The sequence below is a fragment of the Oryctolagus cuniculus genome, chromosome 12 (genome assembly GCF_051225735.1).
Source record: "Oryctolagus cuniculus isolate XC-2025 breed Fujian yellow rabbit chromosome 12, ASM5122573v1, whole genome shotgun sequence".
In the NCBI taxonomy this organism is placed as follows: Eukaryota; Metazoa; Chordata; class Mammalia; order Lagomorpha; family Leporidae; genus Oryctolagus; species Oryctolagus cuniculus.
This window is the reverse complement of record NC_142878.1, coordinates 61,710,810-61,737,334: the sequence shown is the minus strand read 5'-3', so window position 1 is coordinate 61,737,334 and position 26,525 is coordinate 61,710,810. Positions and strand designations below refer to the sequence as shown.

Genomic DNA, 26,525 nt, shown 5'->3' with positions numbered 1-26,525 from the left:
AATGGCTGTGATAATTTACATTCCCACCGACAGTGCCTGAGAGTTCCCCTTTCTTTGCATGCTCACCAGCATTTTGTTGCTGTTGTCCCTTTGACCTAAGCCGTTCTAACTCCGGTGCGGTGGTAGCTCGCTGTGGTTTGAGTTTGCAGTTCTCTGATGACTAGTGATGTTGAGCATTTCTTCATATACTTGTCACCTGCCCTGGGAGTGTAGGTTCAGCTGGGTGACTGACTTCGGCCAAGAGAAGGAGGCAGAAGAGACGGCAGTGCCAGTCCTAAGCTTATGCTTAAAGGGCCTTGGATATTTCCAGGTGCTCTTCTGTGTAGTGCTGTAGCCCTAAGAAGACTCTACCCCCTTTGGCCATGTGGGGGTAGGGGAGGACCCTCAGCAGGGGTCAGCATCTATACGCTGACCTCCAGCCAACTCAGATGCTAGAGCAGAAAGAAGTGGCTACTGTTATAAGTTACTGAGGTTCGGGTGTTTGTCATTCAGGACTCTTGTGGCAAGAGATTACTATTACAGAAAGTATGTGGCCCAGAAGACACAGAGAAAACAATATTTTTTAAAAGATTTATTTATTTATTCGAAAGGCAGAGTTACAGAGAGGCAGAGGCAGAGAGAGAGAGAGGTCTTTCACCCGCTGGTTCACTCCCCAGATAGCCACAACAGGCAGAGCTACAGCGATCTGAAGCCAGAAGCTTCTTCTGGGTCTCCCGTGTGGGTACGGGAGCCCAAGGACTTGGGCCTGCTGCTGCTGCTTTCCCAGGCCATAGCAGAGAGCTGGATCGGAAGTGGAGCAGCCGGGACTTGAACCCATGCTCATATGAGATGCCAGCACTGCAGGTGGCAACTTTACCCTCTACGCCACAGTGCCAGTCTGAGAAAGCAATATTAACCCTCACTCACTAATGTATCAGTTTAGAAGAATTCCTGAAAGAGCCACAAAACTGTAACCTAGTTAGGTTAAGACCTCATAAAAACGACTTACCGAACTGTGACTTTGAGTCTCTTTAACAAACTGTGGCCAAGAAGAAAACAGTACATATATTTTGTATCATCCATCAGATAGTTACAAAAGCCAGCTCAGTGACCGCAGAAGATTGAAAGTTCAGGTTTCCTATTGGCTACAGTCCACTCCTGAACCCAGCCAGTGTGTGATGGGTGTCCGCATTGTGTAAGCATTGTTCTAGACTCTGGAGATTTGGTTGTTGGGAAAATGGACAAAACTCAAGTCTCAAGAAGCTTGGATTCTATTGGACATTCAGAAAATTTTTAAGAAATCAGTAGGTGAGCCAGATAATTTCAGATCATATATACCATGGGAAAACTCGGGCAGGGTACTGGCTATGTTAGGAAATTTCAGGAAGATCTTTCTGAGGATGTGACATTGAACCTGAGACCTAAGTGACATGAATGAGCACTAAGGAGGTAGGCCATGAGTAAGGAATAAGCTTAGGGTGTCTGAGGAATAAATAAAGGTGTGGAGAGGAGCAATGTGAGGTACTTCCAAAATCTCACAGAAAAATGGATGAGAAATTAAGTTTATTTTGGTGCAGCTTTTGAGATCCACATATTGTTTTTCTTATGTGTTTTTCATGAACTTCTTCTTTTTGACAGGCAGAGTGGACAGTGAGAGAGAGAGACAGAGAGAAAGGTCTTCCTTTGCCATTGGTTCACCCTCCAATGGCAGCCACGGCCGGCGCGCTGCGGCCGGCGCACCACGCCTATCCAAAGGCAGGAGCCAGGTGCTTCTCCTGGTCTCCCATGGGGTGCAGGGCCCAAGCACTTGGGCCATCCTCCACTGCACTCCCTGGCCACAGCAGAGAGCTGGCCTGGAAGAGGGGCAACCGGGACAGAATCCGGCGTCCCGACCGGGACTAGAACCCGGTGTGCCGGCACCTCAAGGTGGAGAATTAGCCTAGTGAGCCGCAGCGCCGGCTTTCATGAACTTCTTAAAGGTCCATTACATGCATGGCTTTCAAAATTTTTGCACTACAATAAAATTACTTTTAATTTCATTTTTTTAGATTTATTTTATTTGTTTGAAAGGCAGAGTGACACAGAGAGTGAAAGAGAGAGAGAGAGATCTTGCATCACTGGTTCACTCCCCAAATGGCCTCAACAGTTGGGGCTGGGGCAGGTCAAAGCCAGGAGCCTGGCACTCCATCCAGGTCTCCCACATGGGTGGCAGTGACCCAGGTACTCAGGCCGTCCTCTGCTGCTTTCCCGGGTGCATTAGCAGGGAGCTGGTTCTGAAATGGAGCAGTTGGGGCTCAAACTGGGGATGCTGGCATTGCAAGCAGCAGCTTAACCCTCTGTGCTACAATGCTGGCCCCTTTTAATTCCATTTTCATGAACTTTTTAATGTACCTTCATATGGTATGAGATTAACTTGGCAGTGTTAAAACAGACCAGGACACACAGTAAGGAATTTATTTTATTCTGATTATGATGGAATCCATTACAGTCTCTGAAGTGCATGGCATGAGGTGGGGGTTTAGGACCTCCCTCCTAGCTGTTGGGTGGACAATGGGCTGTAGGTGAAGCAGGGGAGCCTGTTAGGTCATTGTGTCTTAGTGGCTTCAGCGAGGATAACAGCAAGGATAGAGAAATGAACAAGCTTGAAATAGATTTTTGAAAATAGAGCCACAGCTTTCTGATGACTTCGATGTAAGGGAAAGTGAGAACTGATGGATGACTACTGTGTTTTTGGTTTGGGTAACCGAGAGGCTGGTTGGCTATGCTGTTTTTGGAGCTAATAGGAGGAGGAATGAACCAGGGAGACAGAGAGGTCAAGAGTTTTGCTAGTCTGAGTTACAGTTGAACTCGAACATCCAAGTGGATTTGCCAAGTAGGCAGCTAGAGATGGTAATTTAGTGGACAAGGCTATGAGTTGGGCAGATGTCAGTGTATGGATGGTATTTTAGCCAAGGGGGCTAGATTGAGTTCTCATAGAAAAAAAGTTAATTTGAAAAAAATTTAAGAAGTCCTAAGTTCTAAAAAATGTTAGAAGAAGTGGGAGGACTGAGCCACTGAGCACACTGACATTTAAGAGCCGTGCAGAGGAAGAGACAGGAGCCTGGGAAGCTGAGAGAGTGTGATGCTGTGGACGCCAAGAGAAGCGCGTGTTCCAGAAAAGGGAGTTGTCACCCTGGGGTGTGCTGGGCTGCAGGCAGCTGAGTCATAGAGTGAGGTGAGGACAGAGGGGGCAGCCAGAGTTGGATTTGCCGACGTGGAGCTGATCGGGAACCTCGAAGGTCAAAGATTTGCTGTTGTGGTGACAGGATCAGAATGGGGCAATTGAAAAGTAGATGGGAGGTGAAAACTTGCTGACAGTGGAGTTTTGCCAAAAAGAACAGAGAAATCAAAAGGTAGCTACAGAGGATGGGGATTTGGGGTTCTGTTTTAATTCATTTTGCTTTAATTAGGAGAAATGGGGGCTTAATGTAATGCCAGTGAGAGTAAATAGAGGAAGAGGACAATTGATATTGCAAGAGAGAAAGTGGGCAAGTGCAAGGTCAAGGTGGGGAGACCCAGAGCACAGAGGAGGCGCCAGCCTCTGTGAGGTGCACGCACGTGCCACGGAGGAGCACAGGCAGTGAGGGAGAGAGTGCCATCCATCTGGTGGGGTAGGCAATGCGAGACTGCACCCTCACGTAGGTCATCAATTGAGATTCAGATAACTGTCCCTTGTTTGTCATTGGGTACACTTGAAACAGAATGAAAATGTTAATCCCTTTTGTATTATATATTTTATTTTTAATAAGATTTATTTATATATTTGAAAGTCAGAGTTACACAGAGAGGAGAGGCAGAGAGAGCAAGGTCTTCCATCCACTGGTTCATTCCCCAAATGGCCACAATCACTGGAACTGTGTCAATTCCAAGCCAGGAGCCAGGAGCTTCCTCCAGGTCTCCCATGTGGGTGCAGGGGCCCAAGGACTTGGGCCATCTTCTACTGCTTTCCCAGGCTATAGCGGAGAGCTGGATTGGAAGAGGAGCAGCCAGGAATAGAACCGGTGCCCATATGGGACACCAGCACTGCAGGCAGTGGCTTTACCTGCTACACCACAGTGCAGGCTCCTGTATAATGTATTTTAAAGAGCAATACAGGTGATAAGGCAATTCCTGCATATTCTTTCAGTTGACTCTCTTCCCAGGCAGGAAACAGAATTCACTGATTGTTCTGTAAATGAAGGGACTATGACAGAGATGAGAGTGGCCTTCAGAGATGCTGTGCCCAGAGACTGTCAACAGTCGGAAGTCGTTACCACCCATAGGGCCGGCAGGTCAAAGGACATCAGTAGTCCTCCATCCCAGGGAGAACTGAAGCCATGACAGAGCCAACCAGACACATGGCACGGCAGAGCAGGGGAGTGGGAGAGGCCTGTCCTGACTCCTGTCGCGTCCCATCGTGATGCTTACCGGTGCCTGGACCCTACGGGCAGGCAGCTGGCAGGGGAGGGTGCCTGCATGGTGGGATTCCCCAAGAGGCACAGAGAGTAACCTGTCCAGCCCCTGGCATGCAAGTGATAAATGCTGGGAACAATTGGAAACCACTCCAGGGGCCGGCACTGTGGTGTAGCGGATGGGGCCACCGCCTGCGGTGCTGGCATCCCATGTGGGTGCCAGTTCAGGTCCAGGCTGCTCCATTTCCGGTCCAGCTCTCTGCTGTGGCCTGGGAGGACAGTGGAGGATGGCCCAAGTCCTTGGGCCCCTGTGCCTGCGTGGGAGACCAGGAGGAAGCACCTGGCTCTTGGCTTCGGATCGGCCTGGCTCCGGCCGTTGTGTCCAGTTGGGGAGTAGACCGGCAGATGGAAGACCTCTCTCTCTTTCTCTCTCTCTGCCTCTGCCTCTCCTTCTCTCTCTGTGTAACTTTCAAATAAATAAATAAATCTTTAAAAAATAAAAAGAAAGAAAACCACTGCAAGGGGAATCTTTAACCCCAACGGCAGTGTACAGCACGCGTCGTATTCTTTGGTAGCATCCGAGGTTTGGAGAGCCTAGGTGACAGCGCTGTTTGGTGCACGTCATGTGGATAGCACACAGCCCAGCAACAGTCTTCAGCCTTCCTAACCACACACCCAGGGACGCTCCCGTCTCAGCCTCCTCACTCACACTGGCCTCTTGTGACGCCAGGGGAGGGCCCTGGAATGTATTCCTGTGGTCTTGTGTTTTGTTACATTTATAAAAGCAAGATATTTTCACTGAAATTTATCAACATGGTCACTTTTTCTGCTATGTTCCTAAAGAGGTCACTCCCTGACCCTAACCCTCCACTGAATACCAGGACTTCAGGGCCCCACAAAACCTGGATCTGCTTCTGCTCTCCAGATACCCCAGTGTGCTGACGCGGGTTTGGTCTGTTTCCCGGGATTTTCACCACCGTGGTGGCTAACTGGTTAATGAGCATCAGAATGGACGCGTGTGTTGGGGGGTGGGGAGGGAAGAAGCAGGAGGCCCAGGAAAGCAGAGCTGAGGCCGTGTGGTTCTTGGGCCATGAGAAAAGCCTTGGGTCGGAAGAACCAGCCTGCCCAGCTGCCCGCCCCCAGGCATGCCGGGTACTTTCTCTCGGGGCCTGACCCATGCTGCTGCTCTTCCTGTCTTCAGATGCGGATGGAAACCTGTGTCGGAGCAACCAGCTGCTGCAAGTCATGCTGACCATGCACCGGATTATCATCTCCTCTGCGGACCTGCTCCAGAAAGTCATCGCCCTATATCCTTTAGCGTGGTGACTGGCCATCCCCGCGTGGGAGGCGTTCCGAAAGCAGCTTGAGGTTGGAAGAACGCTTTTATTTTGATTGGTTCACCTCAACCAGAGTGGGGCGTGAGGTGTGTGTGAGCCATTGTCTGCACACCAGGCAGCCCCCGCTGGTGTTTGACCTTCCTGCAGGATGTGGAGTGAGTGGCGTGGAGAAAGTGCTTGCTGGTGAGGGTGGAAGGCTGCTCTAGGTGGGGTGAGGCCGTTTGCCACCTGAGGCTCAGGGGGCAGCACCGATCCCTCCCTCCTGCTCACTTGCTAACACTGTTGCCATGCCCCCCGCCCCGCCCCGCCCCTCAGAGACTCTTCTTCCACCAGGGCTGTCTGCTCGCTGCTTGGAAGCTATGGCACTGCCCTTGCCCTAAAACACAGGCAGGTCTCCCCCACCTAAAAGCCAACAGCCCTGCCCTCCCCTTCATTCCATTGTCAGGGCTAGAACTTTGATGTGAAATTTTCTTAAAATAGTCTGCGCTCACCATCTCAGTCTCTCTGCCTACGCACTGCTTTACTGTGGCCCTGGCCGGGGTACTCAGACTTTCCTCTGATGTCACCTTGACCTAGGCGTTGCCACGCCCAGCTGACAGCTTGTTTCCCTTCCCGTTGGCCTCCCAGTGCCCTGGGCATCACGCCGTCCTCCTGCCTGCCCTGCGCTTCCTCCTCCTGGCTGCTCACCTGGGCTTTTCTCAAAGCGCCAGGCGTTCAGGGAGGCCGGCCTGGTTTTCTTCTCCCTCAGCTCCACCTCCTGGGATTTCTTTCACCAGGATTTCCACCACCACTCTTTCAAGCCTTTGGCTCTGTAACTGAAGCCACTCCTTAAAGATTTGGACTAGTGGGTCCTGCTGACACCTTGGTCTTAATCTGCTCACGTACCTCCGTGGGTGCATTAGCTCAGCACTTCTGTCCCCAGCTACCGCCTCATCGGCGCTGCGTGGAGACCCGTATTTTCATTTTCAGTTTGCCAAATGTCCTCGGGGTCATCACAGATGCAGTTGCCTGACCCAGGAACACCAGAAGTGCGCTTGACTCCTCCCTGCTCTTCACCCCTGCAGCGTCTGCCTCCCGGTCCTGGGCTTCTGCTTCCCAATGACCCCTCCTGTTCCCTCCTCTGCGTTCCCATGCCACCGCCTTGATTCCAGTGCCTGCCCCGAGCCTCTCTTCCACACTGAGCTCATCTGTGGTCTGCTCCCATTCATCACCCACCCCTGGAGTGCTTTTCCTGAAAGCAGTTGGGGTGGCCACTGGATTGGTGCCTCTGCAAACCGCAGGGTCGGTGTCCTACTCCTTGGGGTGGGGGTGGGGGAGGCCATCCTGGGTCTGAGCCCAGGGAGTCCTCCCGCCTCACCCTGCAGCTCCCAGGACCCCTTCCCCTCCACAGTGACCTTCCCAGCACATCAGAAACAGGGCCTCTGGCACTTCTGTGCCCATCCCTGCCTTTGCCTCGCAGGCTCATTCGGGACCCCTCTGGGAAGCCTCTCCTGCCTTTGCCAGCCCTCTTCCCATTTACAAATACTTCTGGTGCTCTAAGACCATGTTCTTGGTTGAAAAATCGGTGTAACTGCTATGACTGTAGCTTTGTGTCACCGATGTCAGTGTGTGTCTCCCCTTGGGCGCCATCCACTTTGGAGAAGTTTGTTCTGGCCACAGCGTGCATGAAGCAGTGTGATTGTGTTGGCTGACCACACGTATCTCCCCGGGTCTTTGTGACGTCATACCCACACGCTGTGGTGTTCGGAGATGACTGTCACAGAGGGTTTGTATCTGGCTACCGTGGTTTGAACTTTGGTAGTCATCGAAAAGATGCACGAGTACTAAAACATTCATTAGATTGTAAATTGCTTCAAGAAAAGTGGTTTTTACTATATATGTATTAACACATATTAATAGTTCACATACTGTGTTGTCTCTCACCCATTTCTCTGTCATCTCCTCCACCAGGCTGTGTGTCCCTCCAAGGCCAGGAACCATCCTGTTTGTTGTGTGTCTCTAGACTTGAGCCTAGTGGCTGTCCCTTGGTAGGGTGCATTTAGTGCTGTGTTACCGTGGGGGCAGACTGCTGGGCTGCTCTTTCTATAACTACCAGAACTTGGTGGGACATCTAGACTCTGCTGAGGTTGAGAACAACCTGAGGGCAGGGAAGGGATTCCAAGAAGGGATCTGAAATGAGACCGCCCAGAATGGACAACCAGCTTGAACACTGATGGCCAAGTGATTTTTTTTTCTTTTGCGCTTAGTTTTCCTGCTGTCTGACCTGGAAGTAATCAAATGTTTGTTAAGTAGGCTCCAATGGTTTCCTGCTTTTCCATCATCAAAAGAGAGAGATGTAAAGCGTGCTTTGAATAGTTCAGGTGTCTGAGAGATGCATTCAGAACTACATAGCTCTTCCTGGCCCCAGGAGCAGGCAGCAGTGAGGGGAAGAAAAAGGAGGGCGTGAGGCCTCCAGCAAACCTTGGGTTCACTCCAGGTCAGCACAGACCTGAGCCTGCACCTGCCCAGGGTTTGTTTCAGCTCCTGAAGTGAGGAAGGGGCCCATGGCGTGGGGGTCCTGATGCCCTCAGGAGGCTTCTGCTCTCCCAAAGGCATCAGCATGGCCCCCTCTACCCCCACCCCCCGGCTTCGCACTCCAGTGTAGGCGGGCTGGATTTATACAGATGGCACTGTGCCACATGCTGCCCTTGTGCGCGGTCAGAGTGGGCATTTGGGGGAAAGAAGGGGACACGAGGAGGAAGGAAATGTCCACAGTAGAAAGCCAACATGTTGATTTAAAGAAGTATAGTTTTGGTGCCTTCCCCTTTAAAAAGGAATCAAAATTCATTCTCAGATAAGAATTTGACCAAGTCAAATAATAAAACATATAGAGCCCCGGGGGGATGTAGAATGTGTCTTAATGCCCGGATCTCTGCTTTGATGTGGTGCACTCTCTCGGCATGGGGCAGTGTCACAGCACCGACTTCTCACTTCTGCTTGTTGTAACCCGAGGCAGGCAGGCATCAACAGGGCTTCCTGTGGGGGCATGAGGTTTTGGGCCTTTTTGTTTTGTTTTGCTTCTGATCTCAAGGATAAAACTTATAGGCAATAAATCTATTAAGACTTCATTTATTAAATGGGAAATCACTTTATTAAACTTACAGGTTGTACAGGCACAGTTCTGTAGGGTTTCTTTGCAAACGTTACTCTTTCTCAGTGTGGCATGTTTCAGCATGCATTTTTAAGGGATTTTAAAAAATATTTGGTTAATTCAAATAATGTTAATTAAATATTTCCAATACTCTTAAACTAAGATAATGTAATTTACATTTTAGGTTATTTTTAAATACTTAGATGCCTCACTGAGTTTGAAATAATTTTTGTGACTCTAATAAAGTTATAAACAATAAAGCTAGCATTATCTTTGCTATTCCAACGTCAGGTATAAAACTAATAATGTTTCAATATAAAACCACAAGTGCAAAGCACTGAGTTGCATATTTCTCCCTAAAGTTTCAAGGGAGAAACTTTAACATGATCTTAAATGTCACAGAAATATAAAATGTCCAAATGACAGATTCCTTTCTAGTTTAAAAAAATCAGGGCTATGAAATTGACTATCTTCATTTTACCTATTTAACTTTTTCAAGGGTTAGAATACCAGCAAAAGACCACGCCCACCGCAGGCAACTGCCGGTTCTACCCTGTTGCTCACTGGATTCCTCCAATGGACCCAGCTGACATCCACTGAGCCTGACCAGCAGTGAACCCAGGGCACGTTTTCAGCAGGGGAAGGAGGGTCTGCCCACCCGCGGGCTTCCTCACTGTGTTGACAGAAGCAGGGGCTACCCAGGCTCATAGTTGGATTGGATTTCTTTGACTCTCAAAGTAAATGAATATTCCTTCCATATCTCTCTAAAGATACGCAGATTTGGTGAGATCTTGCTATTCTTAAAAATCCAACTACAATTTTTTAGTCAGTGTAGCTGAGATGTTGCTATTCTTGTATCTTCTTGGCACATTCAGAATAAGGACCCTCAGGGGGATCTCCCATTGCGCTTAGGATTATTCGTGTGGCCTTGTCTGACTGCCGTCACAGTGTAGAAAGTCAACTGCCAGCATGCTCTGGGTGTGCAGATTATAATTTTCACATTGTTCTTAAAGATCATGCTCATAGGTGTCGGCGTTTCTTGTAATTCACTGAATACATTACCCTTCACAGGAAGCATTTTTGTTAACAATTTTTTTTTTTTTTGAAAGGTAGACAGACAGATGGACGTCTCCCATCTGCTGGTTCATGTCCCAAATCCCTGGGGTTGGTCAGGACAAAGCCAAGAGCTAGGAACCCAATCTGGGTCTCCTACATGGGTGGCAGGGCCATCCTCTGCTATTTCCCAGAAACTGGAACCGAAGCAGAGCCAGGATTTGAACCCCGGTACTCTGATATGGGATGTGGGCCTCCCAAGCAGTGGCTTAACCACTGCATCGAAGCTGCACCCTGGAAAGCATTTTCAAGAGGCTGCTCTTGGCCCACGCCACGGCTCACTAGGCTAATCCTCCACCTGCAACGCCGGCACACCAGGTTCTAGTCCCGGTTGGGGTGCCGGATTCTGTCCCGGTTGCCCCTCTTCCAGGCCAGCTCTCTGCTGTGGCCAGGGAGTGCAGTGGAGGATGGCCCAAGTGCTTGGGCCCTGCACCCCATGGGAGACCAGGAGAAGCATCTGGCTCCTGGCTTCAGATCAGCGCGGTGCACCTGCCATAGTGGCCATTGGGGGGTGAACGTGTCACCTGGCGGAGACCCTCCTAGGTCTCCTGCTGCCGGGGGGATGCTGTGGCGTCCCTCCACCAGCTCCCTCACCTCTTCTAGGGGTAAGCACCCAGCTGCACACATCCAGCTGGTTTTGACCCTGTGGCCAGAAAGCTAATTCTCAATTTTCTGGAAATGTTAGTCCTGGGGTAGTTGCGGCAAATGCTTCCAGGGTGTCTGCAGCAGGAGCTTCCATTTCCCTTGACCACAGCCGCACCTATAAGGATGCCTTGGCGAAGAACTCACCTGGGCTTTGCCTGAAGATCTGCTATTTTGTAAGGTGAGGTTTCTGCTTGCACGGGGCGGGGGGGGGGGCAGTGAGGTGAGGGCCTAAGCAGCTGGGTGCTAGCTCTCTCCTGCCCCTCCCTGCCTTCCCCGCTTCTCCATTTCTCCACCAGAGAGCGCCTCCGGACAGACTGCGAAGGGCGCTCCTTAGTGCCCGGAAGTCCTCTGCAGAGCCCAGTGATTTTCCACCTTGCACCGAGCTTAATATTCTATACCAGTGTTTTGCTCAGTCTTAGAGCACTTTGGTATCAAATGTCCTAAGGGAAGGAGATGCAGAAAGTGAGGCAGTCTTAGTTATTTTATTTTTTGTCCTAACTATAAGAAAAATATAATTCCTTGCAGAACATTTTAAAAACGCAGAAAACAGTAGTCACTCCAACTTTCCTTGCAGATTTTTCAAAGTTGAGATCCAAATACATGCAAGTATATAGTTTTTTTTTCTTTTTTCTTTTTCTTTTTTATTTTTTTCACAGGCAGAGCGGACAGTGAGAGAGAGAGAGAGAGAAAGGTCTTCCTTTGCCGTTGGTTCACCCTCCAATGGCAGGAGCCAGGTACTTATCCTGGTCTCCCATGAGGTGCAGGGCCCAAGCACTTGGGCCATCCTCCACTGCACTCCCTGGCCACAGCAGAGAGCTGGCCTGGAAGAGGGGCAACCGGGACAGAATCCGGCACCCCGACCGGGACTAGAAGCAAGTATATAGTTTTATATTCTATCATTTTTGCTTGGTAACATAAGCATCTTGTCTACATATTGAAGACATTTTGTAAACATTCTTTTAGTGGCCCTGTAACATTCTAAAAAATAAAGCTTCTAAAAGATAAAGCTTCATCTGCGGGTGCATCTGTCCCGTTCTGGGACAGCTGGCTTGTCTAGTTCCCTGCGGGTGCCGGTGCCTGTGTCTTCGTCGCAGCGCCTCATGCCATCAGAGCCTCCTGTGTGTGGAGGGACGGTTGCTTTGCTCCTCTGCCCCCTGAGGCCCTAGGACAGCTCAGCTCCCATCCCGCGGAGTCCTCTGCAGAGTAGCACGTCCCCCTGGGAACCTCCCCAGCATCCTCTGCGTCACCGGCCTCCATTCTGGACCACGTTTTCTCTCTCCCTCCTTCCAGGTACTGGATAACAGAATTCTGGATCATGTTTAAAATGGACGCCAGCCTGACACACACCATGGAGGAGTTTCAGGAGCTGGCGAAAGCTCGCGGAGAGGATCTCCACTGCCGCCTGATTGACACAACTCAGATGTGAGTGTCAAGGTTGCCACTGCTCTTGGGAAGCCCCGCCTCCCTCCTGAAATGCAATCTGGGCTGCATCGCAAAGCTTCTGACTGAACCCCTCGGAGGGGAGGGGCAGGTGCACGTGGCCTCCCCAGAGAGGAACGTAGAAAGCCAGGAGCTCTGTGGTGATAAGGCCACCACAGGTGACTCATAGCCAAGAGCAGAAGAAAGTAGAGCCCAGTGGAAAGGAAACCTGGGAGCGTGCTCCTGCCTGAAATGTGTCCAGATCATAAGAAACTAAGCGCAGCCACTGAACTGCTGCTCTAGCTGCTGCTGCCAGCAGTCGCCTCTGAACTTGCAGAGGGCTGGGGGCTGCTGGGGAGGGGAAAAAGCCTCGAGCAGAGGGGTTGTGGCATCCACCGAGGTCTGTGGGAGATGCTGGGCTTCCAGGGTTGGAAGGGATCTCAGGAATATATCCTAATTCTCCTTGGATTTCTTCTTTATGAGATCGGCCCACCCTGGAACACGAATGTCTTTTTAAACTTTGGGGAATAGGCGTGCACTCATAAAAGCCCAGGTTTTCACAGTGCAGCTTCTGTGTGTGTCGGGGCAGCCTCCGAGACCTGCAGCATATTCTCGGGGTCGTCTCATCCAGCAGCCTGAGCTTCCTGGCTGGGAAATGGGTTCATCCGGGCACAGTGGCAGAGCAGGAGCCAGACAGCCAGGCCCTTCCAGGACGCAATGTGTTCTGTGACCTAGAAATGACTGCAGGGTGACCCTGCGTGGCCCCAGGCAGTCCTGTCAGCTGGGAGAATTACACAACTTGAAAGCCCCCAGAGATTTTCAGAGTAGCACTTTCATTTTCCAGAGGAAGAACTGGAGAAGGTTCCATCCTGGTTCCCGGGCCCCACGGCAGCCTCGTAGGCAGTCCTCCAGGAGTTAGTCCTGGGGGGGTGGGGGTGTTACCCGGTCACATACCTGAGGAAGAATGAGCTAAATTCTTCTTTGTAATACGTCTCAGAGTCTGTAATATAGTTTCCTGGCCAAGGAAGAATTTCCACGCGTTTCCCAAACACCCTTGGTCAGAGAACCCTTTTATCAAGAGGTTAGTTTCCCAGGAACCCCTCTTTGAGAAATGCACATCTGCAGACGGCTGCCTTTCAACACTGGGCTGCTTCCCTTGGCTTCCTTAGATGGGAAATTGAACAGGAATAGGAAACACCTGGGTTGGTTGCTAGGTAATACAGGGGTGGGGATAGGACTCTTGGGGGTCAGCTGGGCTTCCTTACTCCTGTCAGTGGCTGGGGACATTTGCAGAAGATGCCACACCTCTGTCCCTGCGGCTTGGTGTCTTCTCTCCTTGGTTCTCTGAGCTCTTCTGTCCTGAAAACTGTCCTATCAGAGAGAGGCCCCACCTCGCTCGTGAGGGTGAAGAATCACTCCCAGGGCACGGACTGAGCAGACAGACACTCCAGGAGCCAGGACCACAGGCCAGGAAATGGACTGGTGCTTTCCACCAGAGTTTAAAAACAAACAAACAAACAAACAAATGGAGGCCAGCACTGTGGTGTAGTAAGCTAAGTCTCTGCCTCTGGTGCCGGCATTCTATACAAATGGCTGGTTCATGTCCCAGCTGCTCCTCTTCTAATCCAGCTCCCTGCGGATGTGCCTGGGAAAGCAGTGGAAGATGGCCCAAGTCCTCGGGCCCCTGCATCTACATGGGAGACCCGCAAGCTCCTGGTTCCTGGCTTCCCAGCCCTGGCCAATGTGGCCATTTGGGGAGTGAACCAGCAGATGGAGGACCTCTCTCTGTCTGTCTGTCTGTCTCTCTCTCTCTCTATAACTCTGCCTCTCAAATAAATAAATATTTAAAAAATATTGTTTTTAAATTTCACTTTAAAATTTAAAAATAAAAAATTTGAGACGGAGGGAGAGAGAATGCTCCTATGCACTGGTTCACTCCCCACATGCCCACAATGACTAGGGTGGGCCAGACCAAAGCCAGGAGCTTGGAACTCAACCCAGGCCTCTTCGTGGGTGGCAGGAGTCCACTCACTTGAGCCGTCATTGCGGCCTCTCAGGATCTGTATTAGGAACCCCACATTGGGAACTACAGCCTAGTACTGGACTCAGAACCTCCGACATAGGATGCAGAGATTCTGCCAGGCAAGATTCCCACTCCTGCTGCTGCCTTAAAAGTCAGCTCATTTTTTCTGTTCCCCGTGGTACCTTCAAAGGGCTCAATGGGCTGGTTGCTGCTGTAGAAAATAACTGATTTGGGGAAAGTCTGAGAATGCGATGTTTTAGCCAAGGCCAGCTAGCTAATGGTGCTTCGTCTATTCTTCTGGGAAACATTAATGGATTTCTTTGCAAAAGGCAATTTCGATTTGTTCTTTTCCCCCTCTCACGTTTATCCACAAAAGCAATGCCCGTGACTGGTCCAGGAAACTTACTCAACGGATAAAGTCAAACACCAGCAAGAAACGGAAGGTGTCCCTGCTGTTCGACCACCTGGAGCCGGAAGAGCTGTCTGAGCACCTCACCTACCTTGAGTTCAAGTCCTTCCGCAGGATATCCGTATGTACCCAAGGGGCGCGGAAAACTCCCTGGGGCATTTATGGAAATAGGCAGAGGCAGCCAATAGCCCCTCCACCTGCTGCCCCTGGGGGCCTCCCCAGTGCTGGCCACATTCCCCTCAAATATCACGTCACCTGGACAGTCAGTGCCATCCTGACTCCCACCCTCCACATCCCCCTTCTACTGCCCCACCCCTGGCTTGCGTGGCCTGCAGGCACACGTGACAGCCTGCACACACCACAGACATCCGTGAGTGAGCACATAGACGCATCCCTGCTCCACCCCAGCATCGTCAGAAAAGTTTCCAGAATCTTCCCCGGAAACCAAACAAAAAGGGGACTACGTCCTACAAGACTTTGAATTCATTCAGAGTAGTTTCCTAATGGTGCTTGGAAATCCCTACGTAAGACTGCATCTCCTCGTCCAGCCTGGGACGTTCCTAAATCCCTGACGCAGCGCTGCTTGGGCCTCCTGGACGTGGAGACCCCCTCGGTGGTGAATGCATTTCTGACCTGTGCTCCCCAGGGGAGGGGATGGAGGCCCAGAGGAGACTGGAGCAAGGTCAGCGTGGCTGGTCACAGTCGGTGCTGGGGCTGGGACTGCCAGTCTCTGTGTCACTCAGCGCCAGTCTATTGAGCCCGGCTGTATCTGGAAGGGCAGCTTCGAGACAGGTTCCGGAAGTCACTTCATAGTTTCACCCCCGGTGTTGACTTCACTCCTGTTTCCCCACAGCCGCTTAGAAGTGTCCAACCCTTAAGCTGCTCTGGCCCCCAGGACCCCTCAGACAGAACCCCAGGCCTGCACTGGGAAGCTCCATGTGGAATCTTTCCATTGGGCAGTGCCTCTTGTGTCACTGGACAGGGTGCCAGGCAGGGCTGAGAGCCACTGAAAAGAGCCACCTGTCACACGGGACATCTGAACTCCACCAGGCCCAGGCTAGATGCTGGCGCTCTCGCCAACCAGTGGAGGTAGCGGTGAGACAGCAGGGCTCAACCTGGTGTGGGAGTCAGTCGTGGGGTGGAGGAGTGTTAGGTAGTGTTCTGTTTGTAAAGGAAATACTAGTCTGAGTGACAAGGGTCCCTTCTAGGAGACTGCTGTAGAATTGTTACATCTAAACTGTTTTCCCAAACAGCTATTTTCTTTCTAACCTAAGGCTGGAGGGACAGTCCTCTCTGCTCTGAATTGATGTTTGCTGCTTTATTCTGAGACCTGTAGGGGGAGGGGTGAGATTACTGGGATAATTCTTTGGAAAACCAAGTGGATTCAATATTGTATTTACAGTGGCGCTGAGGTGGGGGGGGGGTGGTATATAAATGCATTCATTGGAATGAGTCATGGCAGCTTTCTCTTGGAAGTGGAAGACAGCTTTACCGGTCCCTTCTGCCTTTCTCTCAAGGAGTGACTTGGGTTCCGCTCGTATTTGCTCTGCCCATCAGGGGTTAGCAGTCGGGAGGGGTGCAGTGAGCTTGCAGCTGTTAATCAGGTTAGGTCTCCCCGTTGGTGTATTTACTGCTGTAAATGCAGGCAGGACTAAGGCGGACTATGCTCAGGACTTCCCTCTGCCCCCACCATCTCCGTGGCGTTTACTCACTTTATGCATCTAACATGGGGCAGCAGCGGACCTGGGTGCTGCAAATTCCAGTCTCAGCAGGCGTGGAAAGACAGCGTGGCAAATCCTCATCACTCCTTCCCTTCAAAGCTGCGTGGCTTCCCCTTGTCACACGGGCCCACTCTATTCTGGGCACAGAAGGGGCTCTGTGACAGGGCCACTATCGCTGCAGTCACCACATAAGCCAGATCTTCTAGGACACTTCCAGTTCCACATAGGCTGATTCACTGTCGACCAGTCAATGCCATTGTCAAGTCGGGGAACTGTGGTCACCAGCTACATGGCTGACCGTTTCCCGTACCCCCCACCACGTGGCCTCTGTCAAGTTGGCAAGAAGGAAATCTGCACAGGCTTGTTTTGGCATGAGGCTGCTAATTATCCCATTAGCACTGCCCTGCATTTAACTAGCACTCCGAAAAGTTAGTGCTTTTACGCATTCTTTCATCTTCGTAACAACTCCATGCTCTAAACAGGGCAGGTTTTTTTTTTTTTTTTTTTTTTATCACATTTTCACAATTCAGGGAAACAGATTTGGTTTTGTCAGGGGAATGATCGTTTTCCTCCTTAATTTCAGCAGAATTGGAGGTTACACTGGCATTTTTCCTTCTATACTGTATTCTCTAGAATTTAGAAGAGGCAGTATCAACATGTACTCAGATGCAGTGTTTACATTAAGCAGGGTGTGTACATACCCACTCAGGTCTAATGCTTGTGAAGGAGGAAGACCGGGCTGTGGGTGGAGATAAGATTCTGCTCCCACCATTCCTGTTGGCCAGGTGGGCTTGCCCTCTGACCTCCTGGAATCCCAGAGCCCAGTCCTGACGGTTGTTTCTCTCCCCCGCAGTTCTCGGACTATCAAAATTACCTTGTAAATAGCTGTGTGAAGGAGAACCCCACCATGGAGCGGTCCATTGCCCTGTGCAACGGCATCTCCCAGTGGGTGCAGCTGATGGTTCTCAGCCGGCCCACCCCGCAGCTCCGAGCAGAGGTGTTCATCAAGTTCATACAGGTGGCTCAGGTGAGTGACTGCATTATACCTTCGGCCTGGGGTATGAGATAAAGTACCCCACCCTGACCCCCACCACACCCCAGCCCAAGCTATCGTTTTGAACTGTTCATCCCCCCGAGCCAGGTGAGGTTTGTGTGTTTTCATCTGTCCTCAGATCTAGATGTGGCGACTTCTCTGTTTTTCCATACAAGGACAACATGGAGAGGGCCACACAGGCTGTCTCGGGGGACCAGGATAGTTTTGGGTCTGTCTGGACCTTTAACATCTGTCAGAAGATGCTGACATTTTCCTAAATCTGACCCAGGTGGCAAAGAGGAAAATAGTTCTCAGTTTGCCTGGAACTGGCCCAGCTAGGTTGTCCTAAAAGAGCTCGAGGCCCAGGCTGTGCTGAATGGCTAGATTTCATATTGGAGGGCCAGAGTTTAAGCATTTGATAAGAGAGAAAACAGGCATTAAAACCCACACTTGAAATTCCCGATATTGTATCTTCCTTGCCCCAGTTACTGTCTGATGTAGGTACTGGCATTGGAAAACAGAATTCGATGAAGTCCTCACCCTGAGAAATTACAGTCTGGCAAATTTAAGAAAAATAAGATTACTGTTAATGATACTCTTCCTACTCTGAATAGCTACACCAGTGTTTCTTAACATTTAGTACATGGACCATCTGGTCTGATATTAACTAAAGGAGTATTAAAAGGACATAAATTTTCAAAAATTAATAAAATAAAAGCACAGAGTTCAAACCCCAACCTCCATGGAATCCGAATGTCTGGGTTTGGGTCCAGAAGTACTCGTGTTCCTCAAACACCTGTGATTCTCACGGTGGTGACCCACAGGCCAGCTGCAACAAAGCGAGAGGACCGCCACCTCACCACATTGGGGACCCACTGGTTTGGAAATTAAGCAGAAAGTGGGGCAGTGGACAGGAAAGTGTAGCACCTCATCACTAGCCTTCGGCACACAGCCTGGGAGCTCCCATTCTCACTGACGTACGCGACGACTCTGTTGTCTGTTCTGTCACAGAAGCTCCACCAACTACAGAACTTCAATACGCTGATGGCTGTGATAGGTGGGCTGTGTCACAGCTCCATCTCCAGACTCAAGGAGACCAGCTCGCATGTCCCACATGAAATCAATAAGGTCAGTGCTACTGTCTTTTGGGGGCCCTCAGCAGCACTCCCAGGCCCAGGGCACCAGCATTCTGTCCTTGAGGGGCAACGCAGAGAGCATTTCTCAACCCCAAGGAAACCCCCAGGATGGAGGAGTTGTACATTTGAGACCGTGATGCTTTCTGGCCTCAGGCAGTGTCACTGCACCTGCTCCTGCTGGGCCTGTTGAAACAGCATGTGCTTCTTTCCTACGAGCCTGCAATACGCCATCTTCAGCACCGACTCCCTTGCTCCAGAGTGTTTTCCCAGAAGGAATAGTGGCTCGGGGGGCCATAGTGCAGCTTGCAGGTAGATCTACAGTGGGGTGTTCAAAACCGGGCAATGCGGAATGCTTGAAGAATAGCATTCGATTAGTGGAATCTTCTCAGATAAAGAAGTGTTCTTCAGAAGCCATTTTGCAATGTTTTCTGGAAGAATGGTTTCCTTAAGTGCCGTATACATTATCCTACATTATTAATTTTTTTGAAATTTTTATGCCTTAGGGCTGTCATGAACAACTGCAACATACTGACAATATAAATGTAGCTCTCGGAGCATTTTCATCTCATGTAAGGGGACCCTACTATCCTCATATCCTAGTCTTCCCAAGCCAGCATGGAGGGCATCTTTCTCCCTAGGGACAGATACCTGAGCCTCGTTGCCCCTAACCATTTTTACCAGGTGTTTAGCCTCCATTTGGAGAATCACTTGGTAGTGATTATCCCTGTTGTCATAATGTGGGCCTCTAGGGAAGCCGCCACCTCCAATGGTTGCATCAAAGTGGGATTGTTAACTTCCTTTTAATTCTCCAACAGTCCTGCTGCTGCCAGGTAGAACGGAGACTGTCCATGTCTCAGAGGCAACAGAGGGAGACAATCACAGATCAATATGCCTTCTTGTCGTTTAGCTTTCCAATCAGAGCTTGTTCCTCCTCAGCACGGGGTCCCCTGCAGTGGTCTTCCCCATCTAGGGCTACCTGACCCACAGGCTCATTGGTATAGTTGATTAGTAATGCCATGGTTAAAGCAAGGGTCTCCCAAGTAGTTGATTTTACCTTCTCCGAGGAATAGAAATACCTGTCATTTATGCTGCTAGCTCTTCTGAGTATGTCTGTACCGAACGCTCACCTCTACTGCCTGCCAGGCATCTGTGAGGAGGCTCTCTGGCCATGTCAAGGTGACTCAGGAGCTCTGACTCCAAAACCTCAAGTTCTTTAATGTGCAGAATTGGCACCTTGTAGGCCATCCTTTTACTTAATAAATTTCAGGGCCAGGATCTGAAATGGTTATTTTGTGCACTGACATGATTAGCATAGTCTTTCACATCACCACACACAGGGAGTGGGGCTCTATGAACTGCTTCCTGACTCGGACCAAGAAAGTTTGAAAAGAACACCAGATTTGGCCGGCGCGGCTCACTAGGCTAATCCTCCACCTGCAACGCTGGCACCGCAGGTTCTAGACCTGGTTGGGGTGCCGGATTCTGTCCCGGTTGCCCCTCTTCCAGTCCAGCTCGCTGCTGTGGCCCAGGAGTGCAGTGGAGGATGGCCCAAGTGCCTGGGCCCTGCACCCCATGGGAGACCAGGAGGAAGCACCTGGCTCCGGATCGGCACAGCGCGCCGGCTGTGGCGGCCATTTGGGGAGTGAACCAACGGAAGGAAGACCTTTCTCTCTGTCTCTGTCTCTAACTCTGCCTGTCTGTCCCCCCCCCCCCCGAAAAAATAATAATAATTTGGCCACTCCCTTTCTGTGCTGGTGAGCAGCAGTTTCCACTTCCAGCACTGAGGCGGGGTATGAGCTCTAATAAAGAACCTTCTGGGGCTTCTACCTTATCCTCTCTTGTGTCCCTTGCTTGGAATTCGTCTATTCATTGTCTCTATCTAGTTCAGGGTTTCAGAAGTCTAGGGATGAAATGTCATGTGCTCATAGGCCTGTTTTGAGAATGCTGAGATAAAGCCCACAGAGCACTTCACAGAGAATGAGAACGTGTGAGACTCCTGAAGCCCCACCCCTAAAACACAAGGTTTGCCGCCATGCCGGCAACAGTCAACCCTTCTGACATCACATTTCAAATGCAGTGCCACTGGAGGCCTTGAGAAGACACTAGGTAAGGGAACTGCATGGCTTGGGGTTAGAGGGATACGTTTTACTCAATACCTTTTTAAGTTTTTTAAAAGATCATTTTCTTATTTGAAAGGCAGAGTGTCAGAGAGGGAGGGGAGATTTCCTGCCTGATGGTTCACTTCCCAAATGCCTACAGCAGCGACAGCTGGGCCAAAGCCAGGAGCCCAGAACTCCATCTGGGTCTGCCATGTGGATGGCAGGGGTCCAAATACTTGAGCCATCTTCTGCTTTTTTCAGGAGCATCAGCAGAAAGCTGTATTGGAAGCGGAGCAGCCAGGACTGGAACAGGCACTCTGATCGGGGATAAAGACCTCACAGACAGTGGTTTAATGTGCTGTGCCACAACCATCACCCCATGTGTATTAGGAGCTTACATTATTCTTAAAAGTCTTAAGCCTAAGAAATGAAACCTGTTAAAAAATTTAAGCTATGTAGTAAAATGTAAAGTTTGTCTCAGGTTTGTAAACATGAGTCATAGCCTTCACCTTTTTGATGCATAACCCTGTGCCTGACACATTAGGCACAATGAGGGATGGTAGTAAGCAAGGTGGCCATTACAGACAACACAGCCTGCCAGAGACTGACTGTGATCGGTCTATTGTACTTTGCAGGTTCTGGGTGAGATGACTGAGCTACTGTCCTCCTGCAGAAACTATGACAACTACCGGCGAGCCTATGGCGAGTGCACCCATTTCAAGATCCCCATCCTGGGGGTGCACCTCAAGGACCTCATCTCCCTGTATGAAGCTATGCCCGACTATCTGGAAGATGGGAAGGTCAATGTCCACAAGCTGCTGGCCCTTTACAATCACATCAATGAACTGGTCCAGCTTCAAGAGGTGGCCCCGCCCTTGGACGCCAACAAGGACTTGGTACACCTGCTAACTGTAGGTTCACACTGGATAATGACTACCAAGCACTTTCTGTGTGTCAGGTGCTGTGGGTGGGTGCCATTCTATACACCTTACCAAAGAGTAGCTGCGTTAATCCTCAGAAAATTTTATGAAGTGAAGTGACTACAAGGTTGATAACAGATGGAGACAATGTGCTGTTATTTGAAGAAAAAAAAGGGAGGGGGTGGAGCAAAGCAGTGCATAACAAAATGGTTTTGGTTTCTTATCGGGTCTGCCAGCACTGGCTTTAACCCCTTTCACAGAGATGCTCAAGCTACGGGTAGGTGAACACTTGTCTGTGCTGCAGGCCAGGATTTGCATTTTTGGTTTGAGGTGAGATCAGAGGAGTTCCCTTTGGTCCTGCCATTCTGTAGTTCATCCTAACTCTCCACAGCTGTTTCCTCCTCTGTAAATTCATGGGGACAAGTCTCTAGGGTGATTCTAACTTCTTTTTCAGTTCTAAAATTAGACAGTTTTTAACTCGACTTTCTTCTGCCAAATGGAATAATGATTGGAGCCTCTTGCGGTCTCAATTTCCCATCTTGCTAATACCTGATTTTAGCCCTTTTGCTAATTAGCCAGGTTATTGGCAGGTCTCTGCCTCAGGCATTTATATATATATATATATATATATATATATATATATATATATATTTTTTTTTTTTAAAAAGGGATGTACCGCATCTTGACTTTTTTTTATATCACAAATCCTGTGATGAATGAAGGCTGTGAACCCTCTGCCCAGAAAAGTAAATATAAGCCATGTATTTAAAATGGCACACGCAATTTCAAGGAGCTCTGGACCGCCTAAATCCTGTCCAAAGACTCAAGGTTAAAAACAAAGTTATTTCTAACACACGTCTCCCAAAATTTTAAATTCTAAGATGTATAGATTTTTAGAATATCAGGCACTGCAAACCATCCTTTCAGATTATCTGTCTACTTTGAGAGAGAAGTGAGGTGTGGGTCATCTGGACAGGAAAGGCCTGTGGCCTAAGCTCTTGATTGAGGCTTAGGTATTAAGTCACAGTTAAAAAAGAGGGCATCCTGGAACTTCTACAAAATTTAAAAACATTCTAACAAGAAAGAATTAACGCTTGTCCTACTGCAGTAAGTACTGTAAATTTTAAAAACAAACAGGAGCCTAAATGAAACTACTGAAGAGGAAGAAATACATCAGCCCCGGCAAAGATACACAGCATCCTGCAATAACCCTGTTCTTTGATCTGCAGTTATCCTTGGATCTCTACTACACCGAAGATGAAATCTATGAACTTTCCTATGCCCGGGAACCAAGAAACCACCGAGCCCCGGTGAGTTTTTCACATTAAGGCTCATGCAGTTAACAAGTGCTTTTCCAGCTGCTTTCAAGTTTATTAAGGAATATACTTTTAGTTCCATGTAATAAGCATATTGTTTCTACTATGTGCCCAACTTTGTGCTGGGACAGAGAAAGCTTCCTAACGTGTGTGAGGAATCACTTCTGCTTGTGCTCCAGCTGAGCTGAAGACTAGTGTGCTACAGCAGCGTTCAGAACGATGTGGTCAGCAGTGGTATTGTGGAGTGGAGTGGCACCACTCCTTCAAAGAGCATCCCCACACAATATTCCTACGATTCACTAATGATGACAGCAGCACACATTTCACTCAGAGGTTGTACTGAAGACTGACCGCTTGCCAGAAAAGCCTCAGTATCCTGTAGTGCTCTGGCCAGAGAGAGCCATGTGCTGTTTTCTGACCTCCTAGGTTGGGAAGTCTTAAAAATAACATACAGTCCTGGCACTGTACAAATAGGACCTTCACAGTCACGTGGTCCCACCTCCTACAGAAAAGTGAAATTCTTTTAGTCTCTCAAGGAAGCTTCCCCACCCAAAACAAGTGATACCCAAGAGAGTTGCCCCCACATAAGAAGTCCAACTGGGCTGAGGTAGCTAAACTTCATTGCCTGTATACAGACAAATTCTATCTTCGTGTTGTAAAAATGATCACTGAAAATATCTGGTACATTCCGTGTTCAGAGAGGTAAAGGCATTTCAGTGGAAAACATACCTTCTCCTGTTTCTTGAAAAGAAAGGCCAAGTTTGAAATATTTAGGAATAGGTTCTGTCTCAGCTTATCCAGGCTTGAGACTGTTTTCCTTGTATGTCTTCTTGCCTTTCAGCTAGTTTTTTCCTCATCCATCTCTCTTCTAAAAGTGTCCAGAGAACAGAGGAATTTTAAATGATGTACATTACTCTTTGTTCAAAGTTCTGAGAACGGGGTTAATGGAGAGGGAGCTGAGAATGTTGAATGATGGGAAGTAGGAGATGAGGTAGATACAGAGATAGTGAAGGTAATGTGAAGCACGGTACCGTGTTAGTCAAGATGATGACAGATGCCAGTTACGTGCGGGCTTCTGTTCCTTGCCACTGCACACAGTACAGCTTGTCTAGGAACTGCCAGGCAGTGAGAAAGGAAGGAGCTGTATTTGTAATACTGCATTTTAGTAATGAGGATTTTGCTCAATATTTCGTTTTAGCCACTGACACCTTCAAAGCCTCCAGTAGTAGTGGACTGGGCCTCTGGAGTATCTCCCAAACCTGACCCAAAGACCATTAGCAAACACGTCCAGAGGATGGTGGATGTAAGTACAGCTGACTTTTAGATAAGCAAGCTACTGCCTGGCTTAGTTTTTTATGTGGGGAGAGGGAGCAAGAGTGGGAACATAAAGGTGAGAACCTTGAAACTTGTTCTTCTGTGAGTATAGGGAGCCACTTATTTCTCATATTGTAGCTGGAGAACTTCAGAAGTTATATTTTGTTAACATACTTTGGCCTCACACAGGAGCAAATACGCCTCTCTTCAAAGACCTAGTTTGGGGGCAGAGATGTGTTGGAAACAGTTGAGTAAGGATAGTAAGCAGCTCAATCTAAAAATGAGAATTTGGCTCTGCTTGGTTCAGCTCTCTGTGCTAAATGCTGGGGAGGAGGTGCATACTTTCATACTTCTCTGCATTTATCCTTACGGGCCATGCTCATGTAACAATGGAAGACAGAGCAGAACGATCTGATCCAAGAGAAGAGAAAGCACTTCCAGCTAGGATGCTCAGTCGCTTCTCAGAGGAGAAATTTGAGTAATGAAAGAACATTCCATTGTGCAATGAACTTGGAGGCCACAGTAGCCCAGGTCAAAGTGTAGCTGATAAGATAATGGCATTGAAAGTACATGGCCACACTGCAGATGCTGGTACCATCAAAGCATCTTTGCCTTAGCTTAAGAAACATGTCTCTGGCCGGCACTGCAGCTCACTAGGCTAATCCTCCACCTGCAGCGTTGGCTTCTAGTCCCGGTCAGGGCACTGGTTCTGTCCCAGTTGCTCCTCTTCCAGTCCAGGTCTCTGCTGTGGCCCGGGAGTGCAGTGGAGGATGGCCCAAGTGCTTGGGCCTTACACCCGCATGGGAGACCAGGAGGAAGCACCTGGCTCCTGGCTTCAACACGCCATCCGTAGCAGCCACTTGGGGGATGAACCAACGGAAAAAGGAAGACCTTTCTCTCTGTCTCTCTCGCGCGCTAACTCTGCCTGTCCAAAAAAAAAAAAAAAAAAAAAAAAAAAAGTTTCTTTGTTCTCCTTGCTCAGCTATTAAGAGGCTTTTATCTGTATGCCCCAGCTCCTTTGTCCTTTGGCTGCTGGCAGAAAGGATTGGTTTCTGGTTAGTAATCCCAAAAAAACTTCTTTTCACAGTCTGTCTTCAAGAACTATGATCACGACCAGGATGGGTACATTTCTCAGGAAGAGTTTGAGAAGATTGCTGCCAGCTTTCCGTTTTCCTTCTGTGTGATGGATAGAGACAGGTGAGGGTTGTGTGTGGGACGCGCAGTCATGAGCGCACTGGGGAGAACACGCTTCTGCGTGTGCCGCCAGAACTGGCAGACTTCTGCTTGCGGCTGCTGTGATTACTCAGTATTGGAGTGCAAAGAGGAAGCCAATGGAGGCTTCTCTGCCATTAGTTTGGACAATAAGCCAGGAACTTTGCATGTTTTTTTAAATACCTCAGAACTGACGACTAATGATTATGAGAAAGTCTTCCTTTTTCCCTTTGTCCTTGCAAATTATGGAAAATTCCTAATATTCAATAAGTTGTATATTTAGTTTCCTCAAAGTTCTATCTTAATTCTCTATGGAAAGTCAAATGTATGATGTGTGGGTTCAGGTCATATACTGTCTGATGTCAGAAACTACCATAAAGCATTTTCTTCCCTATATACATATTTTACATCATTGCAAATCTTGTAGTCAATGGTTAAATTAGTTAGGAAAACCTAACTCTGGTTAGAGTTAATAATGAGTAATACTGCCTTACCTACTTACTATATGCTAGTCTGCACCCCGACACAAAGGAGTGTGTGTGGAAGTAATGATCTGGTAATACATGCAATGCAACTACTTAACGTTGAATACCAAAGCCAAGTCTCCAAGGCTGGAAGCCACCTTCCAGTCTTCCTAACATCCTTGCCTGTCTCACTGGCAGGGAAGGCCTCATCAGCAGAGACGAGATCACAGCCTACTTCATGAGGGCCAGTTCAATCTACTCCAAGCTGGGTCTGGGCTTTCCTCACAATTTTCAAGAGACCACCTACCTGAAGCCCACTTTCTGTGACAACTGTGCTGGATTTGTAAGTTCTTCCTAGAGTGCTTCAGGGTTGAACTTGGGGCCAGCTGCAATGAGTAAGACGGGCACAGACCTCATAAGCCCCAACACCTGGACTAACTGTCCTCACGTGCATGGTTTTTCAGTGGCACTCATCTTGTTTCACTACTTCCTGATTTGTTTTTCCTCCCTGGCATATGGGTCCTGGGATAAATGGTACAGAAATGGAAGTATTATGTTCATATGCTATTTCAACTGTTAGAAGAAATGGGGTACTTTCCTCTTCCTTACAAAAGGAACTGTTTTAAGAGGTGATCTGTGTTCTGTACCACTTTTTCCATCCTTGACCAGTGGTTTCCTCCCCAACCAGGACCGTGCATAATTGTTTCCCACTATGGATTCTATCTGTCCTATGATTCATTCATTCCCGGCCTGGGAAATAAACCTTCTACAGTGAGCTTCTTGACAACATTTGATTCTGATCAGCAGAAACTTTTTCTGTTTTTA

At 49.0% G+C, this 26,525-nt stretch overlaps 1 protein-coding gene across 1 annotated transcript in view; it reads left to right on the top strand.

Moving 5' to 3' along the window:
* Positions 1–26,525, top strand: part of RASGRP1 (RAS guanyl releasing protein 1) — a 77,049-nt gene that overhangs the window by 36,399 nt on the left and 14,125 nt on the right. Inside the window, exons 3-13 of the mRNA XM_002717988.6 lie at positions 5,611–5,716; positions 10,750–10,812; positions 11,925–12,056; positions 14,453–14,606; positions 17,060–17,233; positions 18,251–18,367; positions 21,110–21,385; positions 22,624–22,704; positions 23,909–24,013; positions 25,112–25,221; positions 25,899–26,043. Coding sequence (XP_002718034.1) covers positions 5,611–5,716; positions 10,750–10,812; positions 11,925–12,056; positions 14,453–14,606; positions 17,060–17,233; positions 18,251–18,367; positions 21,110–21,385; positions 22,624–22,704; positions 23,909–24,013; positions 25,112–25,221; positions 25,899–26,043 — 1,463 coding nt within the window. The remainder of the gene's footprint in view (positions 1–5,610; positions 5,717–10,749; positions 10,813–11,924; positions 12,057–14,452; positions 14,607–17,059; positions 17,234–18,250; positions 18,368–21,109; positions 21,386–22,623; positions 22,705–23,908; positions 24,014–25,111; positions 25,222–25,898; positions 26,044–26,525) is intronic.